The following is a 17,506-nucleotide window of genomic DNA, read 5'->3' as shown; positions in this document are numbered from 1 at the left end:
GACTCTTAACTCTTCTCAACTTGTTGCTGATTTACAGTTGGCAATAACCGCCAGACTCGTACTAGAAATTTTGTCAAACGAAAAGACTCCAGAAACCTGTTCTAACACCCAAACACAAACAGGCTAGATTGAAGTTTGCTGAAAAACATGTGTCGTGAACGCGAATAGGCTAAAGTGGTCTTCACTGATGATAAGAAGCTTAATTTAGATGTTCTATGATCTTGAGTGATGAGATGTATTTCAATATGAATGGCATTATCTGAGAACAGACCAGCACGTAAGAAAGAGCAGAAAGTTTGGGGGTGGAAATGTTATGATTTGGGCAGCCATTCGCACTAAAGGTAAATCATGCATTTCTGGAATGAATGCTAGAATGAACTATAATATATATGCTGAGATGCTACAGAAAGAATGGATTAGTATGTATGAGGACCTAGAGGACGGAAGTCTAACATTTCTGCAAGAAAATGCGTCTGTGCATGTTTCTTCTACAACAAAAAGTGATTTTGAAGACAAAGATATAAGTCTTGCCCTGCCCTAGCCTGGATATGAAACCCATGGAAAATCTTTGGGGAACTTTTGCAAGGCATGTATTTCGCAATGTAAGGCAATCTGAGGTAGAGCCATGTAATGTGAGCTGAAGCAAGGACTGCAAGGACTACAAACCCTAAGACAATCAATGCTGAAGAGAATTTTGGGGTAGTTAGGAAGAACGGAGGTTTTACAAAGTATTAACAATGCAATAACACACCAAGACAGTGCGTACCTTTGCACCATTTTCTATCTGGGAAAGGCAAACGCCCTATTTTGTTACTCCTGCTGTGAAAGAAACCATGGAATTCTGAAATGATTATTTATGTCTTACATTTAAATACTACATTCATAATAAATTCGTTACATTTCAAACATTGTATATTACACTACTGGGCATTAAAATTGCTACACCACAAAGATGACGCGCTACAGACGTGAAATTTAATCGGCAGGAAGAAGATGCTGTGATATGCAAATGATTACCTTTTCAGAACATTCACACAAGGTAGGCGCCGGTGGCGACACCTACAACGTACTGACATGAGGAAAAATTCCAACCGACTTCTCATACACAACAAGCAGCTGACCGGCGTTGCCTGGTGAAAAGTTGTTGTGATGCCTCGTGTAAGAAGGAGAAATGCGTACCATCACGTTTCCGACTTTGATAAATGTCGGATAGTAGCCTATCGCGATTGCGGTTTACCGTATCGCACATTGCTGCTCGCGCTGCTCGAGATCCAGTGACTGTTAGCAGGATATGGGATCGGTGGATTCAGGAGGGTAATACGGAACGCCGTGCTGGATCCCAACGGCCTCGTATCACTAGCAGTCGAGATGACAGGCATTTTATCCGCATGGCTGTAACGGATTGTGCAGCCACGTCTCGATCCCTGAGACAACAGATGGGGACGTTTGCAAGACAACAACCATCTGCACGAACGGTTCGACGACGTTTGCAGCAGCATGGACTATCAGCTGGAGACCATGGCTGCGGTTACACTTGACGCTGCATCACAGTCAGAAGCGCATGCGATGGTGTACTCAACGACGAACCTGGGTGCACGAATGGAAAACCGTCATTTTTTCGGATGAATCCAGGTTCTGTTTACAGCATCGTGATGGTCGCATCCGTGTTTGGCGTCATCGTGGTGAACGCACATTGGAAGGATGTATTCGTCATCGCGATACTGGCGTATCACCCGGCGTGATGGTATGGGGTGCCATTGGTTACATGTCTCGGTCACCTCTTCTTCGCATTGACGGCACTTTGAACAGTGGACGTTACATTTCAGATGTGTTACGATCAGTGGCTCTACCCTTCATTCGATCCCTGCGAAACCATACATTTCAGCAGGATAATGCACGACCGCATGTTGCAGGTCCTGTACGGGTCTTTCCGGATACATAAAATGTTCGACTGCTGCCCTGGCAGCACATTCTCCAGATCTCTCACCAATTGAAAACGTCTGGTCAATGGTGGCCGAGCAACTGGCTCATCACAATACGCCAGTCACTACTCTTGAAGAACTGTGGTATCGTGTTGAAGCTGCATGGGCAGCTGTACCTGTACACGCTATCCAAGCTCTGTTTGACTCAATGCCCAGGCGTATCAAGGCCGTTATTACGGCCAAAGGTGGTTGTTCTGGGTAATGATTTCTCAGGATCTATGCACCCAAATTGCTTGAAAATGTAATGACATGCCAGTTCTAGTATAATATATTTGTCCAATGAATACCTGTTTATCATCTGCATTTCTTCTTGGTGTAGCAATTTTAATGGCCAGTTCTGTACTTTCGTAGGAACTCTGCCTTTATACCGGTTTCCACCACTGTAGGAGAGGACGTTGATGCTATTGGGACAATGTACGCTCCACCAATGTATAAGCACAGTTCACTGTGCCTCTGAGCCACACATTGACAATTTTAATTTTATTTGCTAAACCTTACAACCCCTACGACATTATGAACCTATGCTTTAACAAGTAAACCTGTCTAGTACGAGAATACGGAGTGATACTAGAGGGAAATGCTGCGCCCACACCGGCTCCTGGGACGGTCGTGTCCGCAGCCCGGTGACGGCGCTGTCGTCGTACGAGCTGGCGGAGTACACAGACGGCAGCGTGGTCGCCATCTGCCTGACGGAGGCGGCCACCTTCTGGGCGGCCGCCTTCTTCGTGGCGGCCATCTCGCTTTTCTTCCTGCTGCCGCTCGTCGTGCTGGTGGCGCTGTACAGCGTCATCGCGCGCCACCTCATGGAGGCGCCCGACATCGTCCATCACCACCAGCACAACCACTACCGTTACCGGAAGCAGGTAAGCCGCCCGCCACCTGGCGCTGTAGGTTAGCCGCGCTTGCTGGTCCTGTAGGTTACACTGCGACTGTAGAAAAAACCCTGTGTGAAGTCGATGCGAAGAGATATTGGGACAGACTGAATCTGAGACCAACTCCTATGAGGTTTCCTTGCCTGGCTCAGCTTCAAGAGTAGTATTCCCTACAAAGTCGGAGGTTAGGGCTTTACTTTCTGTCAGGCATGAACATGAAAATGTTGCCACTCAACCTTAAGGCAGTTCCATAATTTACATTGCTTGCCTTTAAAACTGCAACGCCAGAAAGGCAGTAAGCAGGAAACGTCGAGTTGACGTGAAATGTACCACACGCTTCGATGTAAAAATAACCAACCTGTCAGTGCAAGTGCCACACAACGTGGCACTACACAAAACTGGCGCTAATAGCATAGGCACATAGGGAACACACACGACACAGATCTGTAAGTCCACAGTATTGGTGATAAGTTGAGAAAACCGTCCCGAAACACATGTGCTACAAAACGCTACTGTTTTCTGCACATGTAATCCGACATCAATATGGGATTTGATCACCATGCACACGAACACAGACCGCACAACTGGTTGGCATACTCTGGATCAGGTGGTCGAGCAGCTGCTGAGGTACAGCCTCCCATTCGTGCACCAGTGCCTGTCGGAGCTACTGAATTGTCCTAGGGGTTTGGAGACGTGCAGCGATACGTCGACCGAGAGCATCCCGGACGTGCTCGATGGGGCTTAGGTCTGGAGAACAGGCAGGCCTCTCCATTCGCCTGATATCTTCTGTTTCAAGGTACTCCTCCACGCTGACACCTCAGTGGGGCCGTGCGCTATCATTCATCAGGAGGAAGTTGGAACCCACTGAACCCCTGAAAAGGCGGACATACTGGTGCAAAATGACGACCTGATACACCTGACCTGTTACAGTTACTCTGTCAAAGACATGCAGGGGTGTACATGCACCGATCATAATCCCATCGCACACCATCAAACCACGACCTCCACACAGGTCCCTTTCAAGTACATTAAGGGGTTGGTACCTGGTTCCTGGTTCACGCCAGATGAAAACCCGGCGAGGATCACTGTTAGGACTGTTCCTGGACTCGTCCATGAACATAAACCGGTACCACTATTCCAATGACCATGTACTGTGTTCTTGACACGAGGCTTTGCGTACTCTCCTGTGACCAGGTGTCAGTGGAATGCATCTTGCAGGTCTCCAGGCGAATAAGCCATGTCTGTTCAGTCGTCTGTAGACCGTATGTCTGGAGACAACTGTTCCAGTGGCTGCGATAAAGTCCCGAGCAAGGCTACCTGCAGTACTCCGTGGCCGTCTGCGGGCCCTGAGGGTGAGATATCGGTCTTCTTGTGGTGTTGTACACTGTGGACGTCCCGTACTTTAGCGCCTGGACACGTTTCCTGACTGCTGAAATCGTTGCCATAACCGTGAGATCACACTTTGTGGCATACGGAGGGCCCCTGCTACGACCTGCTGTGTTTGTTCAAATTTGTGTGAAATCTTATGGGACTTAATTGCTAAGGTCATCAATCCTAAGCTTACACACTACTTAACCTAAATGATCCTACGGGCAAACACACACACCCATGCCCGAGGGAGGACTCGAACCTCCGCCGGGACCAGCCTGCTGTGTTTGATCAGCCTTGTATTCTACCCCTCATAATGTCATCAATATGTCTTCTTTGAGGCATTTTCAACACACAGTCACCGTTTGCACGTCTGAAAACGTTTGCACACTTACTCGCTGCACCGTATTCTGACACACCTCTGCCTATGTGGACTGCTGCCAGCGCCACCGTGCGACGACCGCAGGTCAAATGCACCGCATGGTCATACCCCGAGGTGATTTAAACCCACAAACCGCCCACCAGAGCGTTGTTTCACCATGTATCAGCATTATCCTTATTTTACGAGCATGAGTGTAGCTAGGAGTAACGCCACCTACATTCTGTATATAAGGAAAGTTTCGCACCGGTTTAATTGTGAGAATATCGAATTACGAAAACGGCGTTGCCGCAATGGTAACACTGGTTTTTGTCAGAGCACCGAAGTTAAGCGCTGTCTGGTTGTCTACCAATTGGATGGGTTACTATTCGGGTCTGCCGTACGCTGTCGGCAAGCAGGGTGCAATCAGCCGTTTTTGTGGCTAATTGAAGAGCTGTTTGAGTGAGAAGTAACGACTACAGTCACGAATATTGGCAAAGGCCACGAGAGCACTGTACTGACCACATGCCCCTCCATATCCGCATCCAGTGACGCCTATCGGCTGAGCATGACACGGCGGTCGATTGGAACCGTTGGTCCTTCGGAGGCCTGTTCAGACGGAGTCTTACGCTTGGTGTGAGAAGGAGAAACATCTACCAACAGTGTCAGAATTCGGCAGTGGCAGGATCATGACCTATCTAGACTGTAGTACATCACTGCGTGATTTTGCTGCTAGTGTTTCTTGGGAGTCGATAAATATGGAATCTATTGGTTCAGGAGGGCACTAAATAACCAAATGCAGGCTGTCAGTAGCTACATGCGAGTAAACACCCCGAAGGACAGAAATACACTCCTGGAAATTGAAATAAGAACACCGTGAATTCATTGTCACAGGAAGGGGAAACTTTATTGACACATTCCTGGGGTCAGATACATCACATGATCACACTGACAGAACCACAGGCACATAGACACAGGCAACAGAGCATGCACAATGTCGGCACTAGTACAGTGTATATCCACCTTTCGCAGCAATGCAGGCTGCTATTCTCCCATGGAGACGATCGTAGAGATGCTGGATGTAGTCCTGTGGAACGGCTTGCCATGCAATTTCCACCTGTCGCCTCAGTTGGACCAGCGTTCGTGCTGGACGTGCAGACCGCGTGAGACGACGCTTCATCCAGTCCCAAACATGCTCAGTGGGGGACAGATCCGGAGATCTTGCTGGCCAGGGTAGTTGACTTACACCTTCTAGAGCACGTTGGGTGGCACGGGATACATGCGGACGTGCATTGCCCTGTTGGAACAGCAAGTTCCCTTGCCGGTCTAGGAATGGTAGAACGATGGGTTCGATGACGGTTTGGATGTACCGTGCACTATTCAGTGTCCCCTCGACGATCACCAGTGGTGTACGGCCAGTGTAGGAGATCGCTCCCCACACCATGATGCCGGGTGTTGGCCCTGTGTGCCTCGGTCGTATGCAGTCCTGATTGTGGCGCTCACCTGCACGGCGCCAAACACGCATACGACCATCATTGGCACCAAGGCAGAAGCGACTCTCATCGCTGAAGACGACACGTCTCCATTCGTCCCTCCATTCACGCCTGTCGCGACACCACTGGAGGCGGGCTGCACGATGTTGGGGCGTGAGCGGAAGGCGGCCTAACGGTGTGCGGGACCGTAGCCCAGCTTCATGGAGACGGTTGCGAATGGTCCTCACCGATACCCCAGGAGCAACAGTGTCCCTAATTTGCTGGGAAGTGGCGGTGCGGTCCCCTACGGCACTGCGTAGGATCCTACGGTCTTGGCGTGCATCCGTGCGTCGCTGCGGTCCGGTCCCAGGTCGACGGGCACGTGCACCTTCCGCCGACCACTGGCGACAACATCGATGTACTGTGGAGACCTCACGCCCCACGTGTTGAGCAATTCGGCGGTACGTCCACCCGGCCTCCCGCATGCCCACTATACGCCCTCGCTCAAAGTCCGTCAACTGCACACATGGTTCACGTCCACGCTGTCGCGCCATGCTACCAGTGTTAAAGACTGCGATGGAGCTCCGTATGCCACGGCAAACTGGCTGACACTGACGGCGGCGGTGCACAAATGCTGCGCAGCTAGCGCCATTCGACGGCCAACACCGCGGTTCCTGGTGTGTCCGCTGTGCCGTGCGTGTGATCATTGCTTGTACAGCCCTCTCGCAGTGTCCGGAGCAAGTATGGTGGGTCTGACACACCGGTGTCAATGTGTTCTTTTTTCCATTTCCAGGAGTGTATTATATCCTTCGCCACAAATGACCATACACCCATGTCACGTACCTTGGGTCACTAAATGGAGCTGTTGCTTGTTTGAAACAATGCAGGCATCCACACATACAGTTGATAACTGTCAGCGTGGTGACCACTGTCGCTGCTTCCCATGACAGTGCAGGTGAGAGAGGTTAACTAACGGTAGTGCGCCCGGGGAGAACACGGGACACAGGAGTAAAATTTCTAGTCCTTTCACAAGAACTGTTTCTGCATAAAGCATCAGGTATCTGTGTATATCCTCTGAAAGGAACGTACATCACCATATTACATTCGTCATCATCATATGCACCCAGCACACTGGGCTGTAGTTTGGAGTGTCATTCAGTAGACAACATAGTTCGCATAATACGGACGTCGGCCGCGACATTTCTATTGTGTTAAGGCCAGTGGCTGTCTGTGCCCTGCTTTCGAGGTCACCGTGACGTTTCCTTTCATATAGATAACGTAAGATATTGTTTTGCTCGTCCTGTCCTGACCTACCTCGATACAGAGGGTGTTCGGCTGTAGCCTTGAGCAGCACTTTATCCACATCTCACACACATAGAAAATACATGGTCCAGGATAGCGGACACGTTAGGATAATGGCTTTATCCAGCAATTACAAATGATATAACACAGACAAGGGATTGAAGCAGCATGTGTGACGTGCCCTGATCTATTATCCAAGACCAGTTCCACTCACACCCTACTCATATCAGAGCCATTGTTGTTACAAGAGGTTGCAGCTCTTTGCACTAAATTTAGCATTCAGTATTACTCTAAATCACCTACAAATTTAATCATGCATTCTTCCAACTGTGTTGTAGGTACATAGTATTTAATATTTCCTTATTTTTTGACGTACCTGGCGTTGCACTTTTAAGGGCTAACAATTTAGTTTCTGCAGTATGGTGTACTTTTTTTCCTCGTAACACAGTATGTGACATCCTTCAGCTCTGCCTCCAGATATAGTCGGTTGATGCATGGTGATATATGTAGGCTTCCACATCCAGCATCAATGTTACTAACATAATTTTGGGTATTGTAACAAGTCACTGTGAATCACGAAATACTATAGAGTGGACGTTTCGAAAATCGTTGTACCGGTTCTCTTCAGATCGATTATACTGTCTGATTCTGGGATTTCTCATCCCTACATACCATCCTATTTCGATTGTCACTGGCAAGAGACAGTTCCAAGGATGTATCATCGGAAAATTAGAGAACCTATTGAGATAATCAAACGGCACAACAGCTTGACTAGGGACTATTTGTACAAGTTCCTGACTGCCTGGCTGCAAGGGATACCAGTGCAGTGGACCACATGTATTCACCAGTCAGCAGCTCCTCTTCATCTGGACTAAACAGTATAAACAGGAGGCATGCAGCGTAGCATTGAGATCTTGCTGCAGAAAAAGTTTGACCCTGGGTACATGCTGCCTATTAGCTCCAGAATGAGTTTTCGCTCTGCAGCGGAGTGTGATTTGAAACTTCCTGATAGCTCAAAACTTCCCGATATCTCTTGCGACGTTTGCAAATGCTCTATCAACTGAGCTATCCACGCACGAGGAAGGACCCTCCGTCACAGCTGTATTCGCGCATGTTGCCAACCAGCCACATGCTTCCATAAAATTAGCACTCCAAAGGCATCTTGCACTTGGAACTGTGTATGAAGTTCCAGTATATGACATACGCTGTCAGTAACAATCAGAAAAGCACGGTATGAAGGGAAGAATTTTGCGGGTGTGTTGCCCCGAGGATGACCATTGAAAAACCGATCGAAACGTTTTACAGTTCCTTTTAGTGTTTCATAGTGATATGGCCGAACGTTCAAACAGACGTTATTCGAATTCGCGTTCTTTCTTTACAGAGAACTTTCTTTGACATGAAAACTGAATGGACATGGCGAAATATCTGCGATTTCATTTCAAAATGTGGTTTGGAGAGAACTCAGCACATTTTTCATTCTGAAGCAGGCCGACATGTAGCCAGTCCTCCTCTCGTCCATGACAGCTTGGGTAATGCGATTCAAATATCAAGAAATGAAATCTTATTTTAACGAGTGAACAAAACTTAATCACAGCTTTGGTGAACTAGCACCCCTGCTAGAAACGAAATCATGGAGATCTTCTGGCTACAGCCCCCTCGTATTTTCAGCGTACTGAAGAACGTAATGAAACTACTCACAGATAAAAATTCTTTACCACACTTTAACTCCTCTCTGCGTTTCAGTCCCGGTTAGACAATCAGTTTCCTCCTATCAGGAAGATTATTTCTAACTGCGGAGCTTAATGCGAGCAGCATATTTGCTATCTTTAAGTTGAACCACCTCTACTGCATTTTTTGTTTTATTCGCCTCTTGGTGCTGTGATAAGCCCAGGAGTCTAATCGTTTGCCATTTCTCTTCAAGAGCAGCTTCAGTATTTCAAATACCAATGACACCATATTTCGACACAACTGTCTGATGACAGATTTATAAATGATGTCAAGGCGTTGAAAGCATGTCTATTGAATATGTAAACATATCACCAATTTTCAGTCTTTGATTATTCAAAGTGGGCGATCTTGGCGCGTAGTTATAAACTTAATGCCACGACGATCCTCTGACACGTGTTCAACTGCGTTCCCAATTTTTCTGTCCTACCTTGTTGTTATAAGAGTCTCGTATACACATATTCACCCAGTAATTAAATATTGAACGGTTTAGATTCACTGAATTCCGATGCATCTAGATATTTATGAATACAGAGGCAATCTGCCAACATAATCTTTGTTTATTCACTAAAAGTGTCATCCTGTGGCGTGTTCTAAGAACACAAAGTGCACCAGTATGTATTATTACTGCAATAAATCCAATGTACAGAAATAACTTTGCAAGAAGTACAACAAACTAAATTCTTTAACTTTCACTAACATAAATCAAGCAGCCAATCAAGGATACACATAGTTAGAAAAGGACCCTATTTGCGTAACATAATGTAATTACTTGACTACTATTACTGTATGGGAATGAAAACTGGACTCTAACATTGGCTAAAGCAAAACCAATAAAGGCGATTGAAATGCAGTTGAACAATTACTCTGTCATTTTGGGATTTATATTTGGTCTCTCCATTTCACTACTAACTTTACACTTCTTAAAGACATACAGCAGCTTGTGATGTGTTTTTCAACTTCACTTCGTGTAAAAGACGAGATCACTTTCTTTTTCTTTTAAGTGAATCTACTGTTTGCAGCACGCTTTGCTGATTTAAGTACTTTTTCAAATCATTTTTTTTATTTCCTTTCATATTTAAGAAAGTAGGGGTTTCGATTAACTTTTGCCACCAGTTGCCTTTTCCTCTTCTTAACGGTAGACATTCCAATTACTTTTCATGCCCATAATTTACTTTAATGAGGCACAATCTGCGTTGTTACAAAAGGGAAGCATTCATTGAATGCACTCATGATATCAGCTGAATGGATATTCTAGTTTCCTGTTCTTGAAATTTGTTTGTTGACTGTATACGTGGTGTGGCTCAGTTCTTTTATAAATACCTCTAAATATTCTTAATGGAAGTTTCTACATCTTTTTGGTTGTGCAGGTTCAACTGAATTCTGATAAGGATACAGATAGTGCTGCGTGGTCTGATACTCTTAAATATACAATAAATTTTTCTTTCAGATTACAATAGTAACTGCTTACAATATTATCAATACATGCTGAAGCAGTTGCTGTGACTCTAGCGAAGTGGTCAAATTTTACATTTAGCCCATTTGCGGTTACGAAGTTCCTGAAAGGCGAAGAAGATTTGTCATCAGTTCTCTCATCTGTGTTAATGTCAGCACATGTCATTACTTTCTAATTCAGTTTTTCTGTTTTTGATTTACCTAACAGTGTTTAAAATTTACCAAGGAAAACACAGCGTCTATGGTAACCTGGGACGCGAATAATCACAGTGATTAACATTTTATACTCTAGTTTAAGTTCTATACAACTTATACCAAATTTAAGTTCTTCATTTAGATAGACAAAATTCTATCTGACGTAGTTTACTGGAGAATGGATTAGTATGAAACGGTCTTCTCACTTCTTAGATCTTAAAAAATGGTTAGTCAATCCGTAGCCTGTAAGTTTATTGAGGAAATTAATGTTTTCAATTGTAAGCACGTGTTCACGTAGACGTATTATGTTCGCTGACTCATAGGTACTTTCTAAAAGAATTTGTATATAATAAAGCTCGAAGATCGTTCCTTCAGACAGATATTCAGTGTTCAAATGCTTTATGGACTTACTACTGATTACAAAGAAATGGAACTTCGTCCCGCGTACTGAATACCTGCTCTGGATTGTTAACGTTGGACAAAATCCGCTCAGAATCGACCATTTTTCATTAATTTCATTGCGTGTTTTTGCATCTGGGGCGATGGATTGCTTCCTTTTGCAACTGCTTTTGGGCATTATCTGTTCTTGTTTGTTCTTTACCATACTACATAGTCCTTTTATTATCATATGTTTGTCACTGCACTCACACAAAATGTTTCTCAAACCCGTCGACGTTCATGCGTCATTTTTATCTTAGGTTTTCGTTCACAGCTTCGTATATTACGTCCAGTTCCACGCCACATTAACACGAAATTGCCTCTACATTCACCACCACATAGTTGGTACAGTTCGTATCTACTCTGCATTTGTAATCTTTACGCATAAAGTTACGAAGTATTAACAAATGAAACCTAACCAGAAGTTTAAAAGCACTGTGTTTCAAAATATTCCTTTACAATCCCATAGCGGGGAAATTGACTCCTCTTGCTCATATTCCACAGTGAATTTACGCTACCATCTATGCTAGTAGATGTTTCTGTTCGAAGAAAAAATATGTTTAGCAAACGTCAATTGGAAGTGGCACAAATTACTTTTGCATTTGAGCTTACTTGTTCAACTCCAATGGAAGCACGTGGTATCTAAACTGTAGATAATAGAACTTTACACCTCTTTACGTTTCCACATGACTGAAATACTCTTTCATCGAATTTAATGATTCATTTTGACATGGTTAGAGACGTCAAATTCTCACAAGTATCCTTATAGCGTCATTATCCTGCAGTTTGGTGTTATAAGGTAACGTCTTACATTGTAACGATATGCAACCGCCTCATCCTTCTAACTGAATTTCCGATTTGCTCCAATACAGGCTTCGTTGTTTAAGGTGGCCTAGCATTGGCCGTTTTCGTAATCTGAGTGTCTTTTCAAATCAAACTGTCGTCCTGCTAAATATGCAGAATATTTTAATTTGGCCCCAATTAAACTGGGTGTGGCGAATATTGGCAATGCAATAATCGTCTAGTTTGATTCCGTAGCAGCCGCAATAAAAATAATTCACAGTGAAAACTTAAATAACTCCTTGATAAAATAGGTACGGAACTCTTCATTTGTGTGACCATAGTGTCCGTAGTTGCTTTATATTTCTTGAGGGTATTTTTGTTCTGTCATTGCAACTACAAAAATGCGTGATATTTTTTTCACCATGCGCGTTTCGCTTTATTGAGATAAAGCATCATCAGTTGTCTGTAATTAAATTATTTACATTTTGATTTGCTTTTAGATCGAGAAAGTGTTCGTTAAGAATATGTTGATTTGTACTTTCGGTGGTTTTAGCTTGAATTCTCGGTTGCATCGGGAAATTCCGTCTGCCAGCACATCGTTGCTTTTCTGTGTTAGACACAGATAATTTTGGTCCAATATTTAGTTGTTCTGCAACACTATGCATTTCTTATGTTCTTCACAACACACTTTTATGCACACCACTGAATTCTGTTTGTTTTCGTACTTCTGAGTGTGTGTTGTGGTTTGTGTTCTGTAGTGTTGCCAACATAAACTTTACACTACTTTGCCTTTCACCAACAACCTTTTTCATTTACTTATTATTCTAATTATGTTTCTGTACATTTAAATACTGTGTAAGAGTAGGGATAGAGTAGTGATGGAGGATTTTTTTGTATTCCCAGTGTAGGAGTGGGAGAAACCATGATGAATGGACGTAAGTGTGTAACAGTGTGATGGAGGGTGAGTTGCAAGAGAAGGTGTGAGGCAGGAAGTGAAATGAAATTGTGTGAAATTGTGAATGGGGAGGATGGGGGGTTGTGGGAGAGTGGGAGGGCGTGATGGGCGGAAAAGGCTCTTCTCTTTTTCACCTAATTTCATCAATTATTTTATATATAGTGTGGTTTCCAGTATTTATGTGGTCATTGAGCAACTGTTTATTTTCTGTTAATGATTTTTGTATGGTGAAATTTCCTTGGAATGGTAGGAGGTGTCTGTCTTTACTGATTTTTATCGTATTCATATCTGTTTCAATATTGCTTGCACTATATTGTTCTTAATTTAGATTATCTGCAAATGTCGAATGGTATGTACTGTATATAAATGTTCTGATGTGTTCTTTATATCTTGTGTCGAATGTCCTGCCAGTCATTTCAGTGTATAGCTTTCCACAACCTCTGCAACTGAGCTGATAGTGTCCAGACTGTTGGTATCTGTCTGGTTTTGATTTAAGTTTTGGGATGTGCTTCTGTATTGAATTGTTTGATTTGTAAGCAATGTTTATGCCTTCTTTTTTGAATAAGTTACCTATTTCATGTTGAATTTCTTGTGGTAGGTCATTTTACGCCATTTTTTTTTTGTTGTAGTGCGAGTTGTATAAGTTGGTGTGGCTTTGATAGTTTTTTCTCTATTTGTCTCTTCAGTTTTTGTGTAGTTTGTCTACCATTGTTTCTTTGCGTCCATTCTTTAATCATTAAAGTGAAACGAGCCTGGTGAAAAACACACGCATTTTTGTAGTTGCAATGACAGAAAAAAATACCTTCAAGAATAGATACGCAAAAATCATCACCATTCACAATAACATTATTATTTGGACTGAAACACCAGTGAATAGAAACAGTAATAGTAAAAATTTGGCGCTATTTTTATGACACAGGTCTCATAATGCTGCAGCTTCCGATCATGAATAACAGCAACACTGGAAACAACAATGGAAATGCCACAGTCTGTCTCTGTACTTATATTCCTCATCCATGGATATATGTTTACCAATTTGCAATTAATTAAAATATATGAAGTAGCCACGTTTGTATATCTTGAAAAAGTTAATTACCCTTAGTATGAGACAGTTTGAATCAAACTGCTTACGTGCAATGCACATTTTCAGTATACGCTTGTTCTTATTTCGGATCCAGGTGACGATTATATTTAAGTATTTGAACTGAGATGATCAACTATGAGAGCGCTTAAACAAATATCACAGCATTGAGGAATACGACTTAAACATGAGACAGAGACGATTTCTGTACACCTTTATAATGAAACGAGACATATTCATGAAATCTGGATTGATCCTTTGCGAGTTAGCAAGAATTTACGGTAGTCGTCTACTGGTCATGACAATCGAAGAAACAAATGACCACGAATTTACCATTATAGAGTAGCTGCTAACGCTGAAGTGAAAGCAGTTCTATTGCTCGCCCAAACATTAAAGCTAACTCTTCTTCCTTCACTCATGGACTGAAATCCATAATAAGGCACGCACCTCATCTGCGTCCAGAGATAAACTCGACTATACGCTATGATTACACATTTTAAACATATTGTTGATGGTTCCTTTGTTCAAATTATTTACTTTTTAACTACCCATTTCCATTGGTAACTTTTTATTTTATTTTATTACACACACACACACACATTTATCTATTCCAATTACATTGTCAAATATGTTAGTTTTGTTACCCAGATGGGCTACAGAGGTCAGTTAGGTTATAGCACACAGCACCACACGATGCATATTCTTGAACTCTTTGTGTTCACTCGTTTTTAATGGGGGATGTAACGGAAAATGTAAACAATTATTTAAAAAATCATTTCAGCCGTATTTGTTCTTATTATTATTCGTTTGAGACATCTAAGGTCCACTCACCAGTTTCAATGCTTCCTTCTTTGTTGTTCTTTCTTTTTCCTCCAGTATTCTTTCATCTTTTCACTATGTATCCTTTTTCTCTTCTCAGACCAATTTGACCCTGTCTTCTTCTTCCTGTTGCATCTTTTTCACTTATGTTGTTTCTTTCCAAACCTTTCCTAACTACTTGATCCAGACTATTGTTGACTTCTAGTCCGAAATATATTTAAAAATCTGTTTGGTTAACCTGTTGCTGTTTATTCTGTATAAGTGCCCAACAAATAGCAGTCACCCCTTTCATAGTGTTTCATTTATGTTTTCTATGTTGCGATAAATTTCTTCATTGTTTCTTAATTCCATACCTCTGTATTTTTTGGTGGTCCAAGTATTTTTCGAATGACTTTTCTTTCTAGGACTTCAAGTGTGTGTAATTTGTAGTTCAGTACTAAACATTCACTTGCATAAAGACTACAGCCATATTTGTTAATGTACAAATCTAAAACTTTGCGTGTGTAAAGCAAAAGAGCTGTGTTTTAACGGAAAAATGTAATAAACTATGCAGGATTCATGTTTTTCCAGACTTTGAATTTTTAATATTTTTATTGTATTTTTTTTGTAAAAAGCCATAACTCAAATTCTAATCATGCAATTAATCTGAAAATTTTATTGTAGTGTTCTGAGAATATACCACCGAATCACAGTTATTAATTTGTGGTACAAATTGTACCATTAACAGAGTTTTTGATTTTGTACATCCAAAATTAACTTTTTTCTACATACAGCCATCAAAAAATCAGAATGTTATTGGAGGATCTCGTATGTTTTAGTACCAGGGAGACAGCAACACGTTGCGAACAGTTCCTGAAAATTTCATAGCATTAGCACATACATTTGAGAAAAAGCTTTTAATAACGTAAAAAATGTAAACAGAGAAAATGCGGTTCAAAGACTTTCTTCTCATATTTTAACATGTAATAAGCTTACCTCAATTTTAAAATACTCCATACTGATACTCCTCATCCTCCAGGTTTCACTTCTCTCCTCTTCGAATGTGCCTGGCCCGTATTTCCTGGCAACATGCTGATCTGTTAGCTTCCTTGATCCTGCTCTCGACGATGGTGTAAAATGCTTTTGTTGTGAACTCACTAGGATCTATACCAACTCTCTTCAGCACTTCAATTCTGCCATTATTTCCGTTATTGGAACATAAAACTGTATCATAGGCACCTATTTTGAGTACTTCAAGTCCACAGAATGTCCATTTGAGCATCTAATCTAAATTACTGAGGCTTTCATTTCTAGTTTGTGTCTTTCCGTGAAGACACTTCCTCAGTAGCTCAGGATTTGCAAGAAACCTGAGTATGGGCTTAATCGCATTCATAACATGTTTTGGTAATGACTGTTTATGTGAATACGTCTCATTTCAGTTGCTGAACTTACACCAATTGCCTTTCGGACACAGATTGTGCATTGGTACTAGGTCAGATGATAGTTTGTGGAAAAAAAACTGCTCACGCAGCACGCCTCATTGCTTCTAAATTATGTGTGTTTTCTTGACAGCCCTCCCAAAGAATAACTGAAGAGAATCAATTTCTTTCAGAGTAAGCCTGCCTTTTCCTCCTAGTGGTTTTCCATCCTTAAGTACTTCACCTTCCTTCTTTTACAGCAAGCAACGAAGTCTACCACCAAGCCTCTTTTGGATGTGGCCAACACATTCCAACTTCTCTATTTTTGTATTGTATGGATTTTTATCTGTGACAGCTTTGAACGCAGGGAGTCCCCATCACCAAGGTATTTAGTATATCTAACACCATACTGGTCCTCAAATCTGGTAAACATCCTCACAAGTGAAGCAGCCTCCATACCCCCACTTGAGTGGGGGACTGCATGCTACTGCTTAATTAGTGATAAAATATTCCGAAATCTAAATCGTCATGTAGAATCAGGAAGAAAAACATGTGAACTTGGCTGCAGAAATTATTACAGTTCATAAACAAACACCCATAAAATGACTGGGATAACATACATAAAAGTATGTGGGGCATACACACTGAAATACACAGGAGCGCCATTCTGATTGGCGTATTCTTCTTCTCCAACTAATGAGGCACTGTTAAAGTTATAACAGTTTATGAGGTTTAGAGAAGTAATTGAAACACATTTCCAAACGAGCCAGCAGCTGCACATTTACCTCACTTCGTGTTTTCTTCATATTATTGCACTGATACTATATTTTGGAGACCTGTTGGTAAAATGTCATGCATTTGACAGATGGTTTTCTAATGTTTGTATCTTTACATACAAAGGAACACAAATATATGTGGAGTACTCCGTCCGGATGTCCTTGATCATAAGTCCATGTAGACACACTATTTACACATAAACAAATATACAAAAATATACAATAAATATTCAAAGATTTGTGTGGGGCATTTTGTAACATAAATAAACTACACCCCCCTCCACACCAGTCACCAGTTGTGACCAAGGTTCTTGCTAGGTTTACCTTACTGGTGCGTGAATCCCTTCCCAGTTATTCACAATTTGAACTCCCTCTGCCCACAATTGCTCAGCTGGTGTTTGACCTGAGACACCTTGACTAACAATTGGCCATAATTCGAATAGCCTCTTCTGCCTTTAGAAGGTATAGAATAAGAAGTATTATGAAAAATGTGACGTGTACGACACGCTTTGATGTCCGCTGAACTCT

The 17,506-nt window shown here is 42.4% G+C and overlaps 1 protein-coding gene across 1 annotated transcript in view; it reads left to right on the top strand.

Annotated features, from left to right (window-relative positions):
• The window catches only part of LOC126481858 (orexin receptor type 2-like), a 197,751-nt gene that overhangs the window by 125,429 nt on the left and 54,816 nt on the right, over positions 1 to 17,506 (top strand). Inside the window, exons 6-7 of the mRNA XM_050105816.1 lie at positions 2,302 to 2,316; positions 2,554 to 2,845. Coding sequence (XP_049961773.1) covers positions 2,302 to 2,316; positions 2,554 to 2,845 — 307 coding nt within the window. The remainder of the gene's footprint in view (positions 1 to 2,301; positions 2,317 to 2,553; positions 2,846 to 17,506) is intronic.

The sequence above is a fragment of the Schistocerca serialis genome, chromosome 5 (assembly GCF_023864345.2).
Source record: "Schistocerca serialis cubense isolate TAMUIC-IGC-003099 chromosome 5, iqSchSeri2.2, whole genome shotgun sequence".
Classification (NCBI taxonomy): Eukaryota; Metazoa; Arthropoda; class Insecta; order Orthoptera; family Acrididae; genus Schistocerca; species Schistocerca serialis.
Note: the sequence above shows the minus strand (reverse complement) of the source record. Positions and strands in the feature narration are given on the sequence as shown.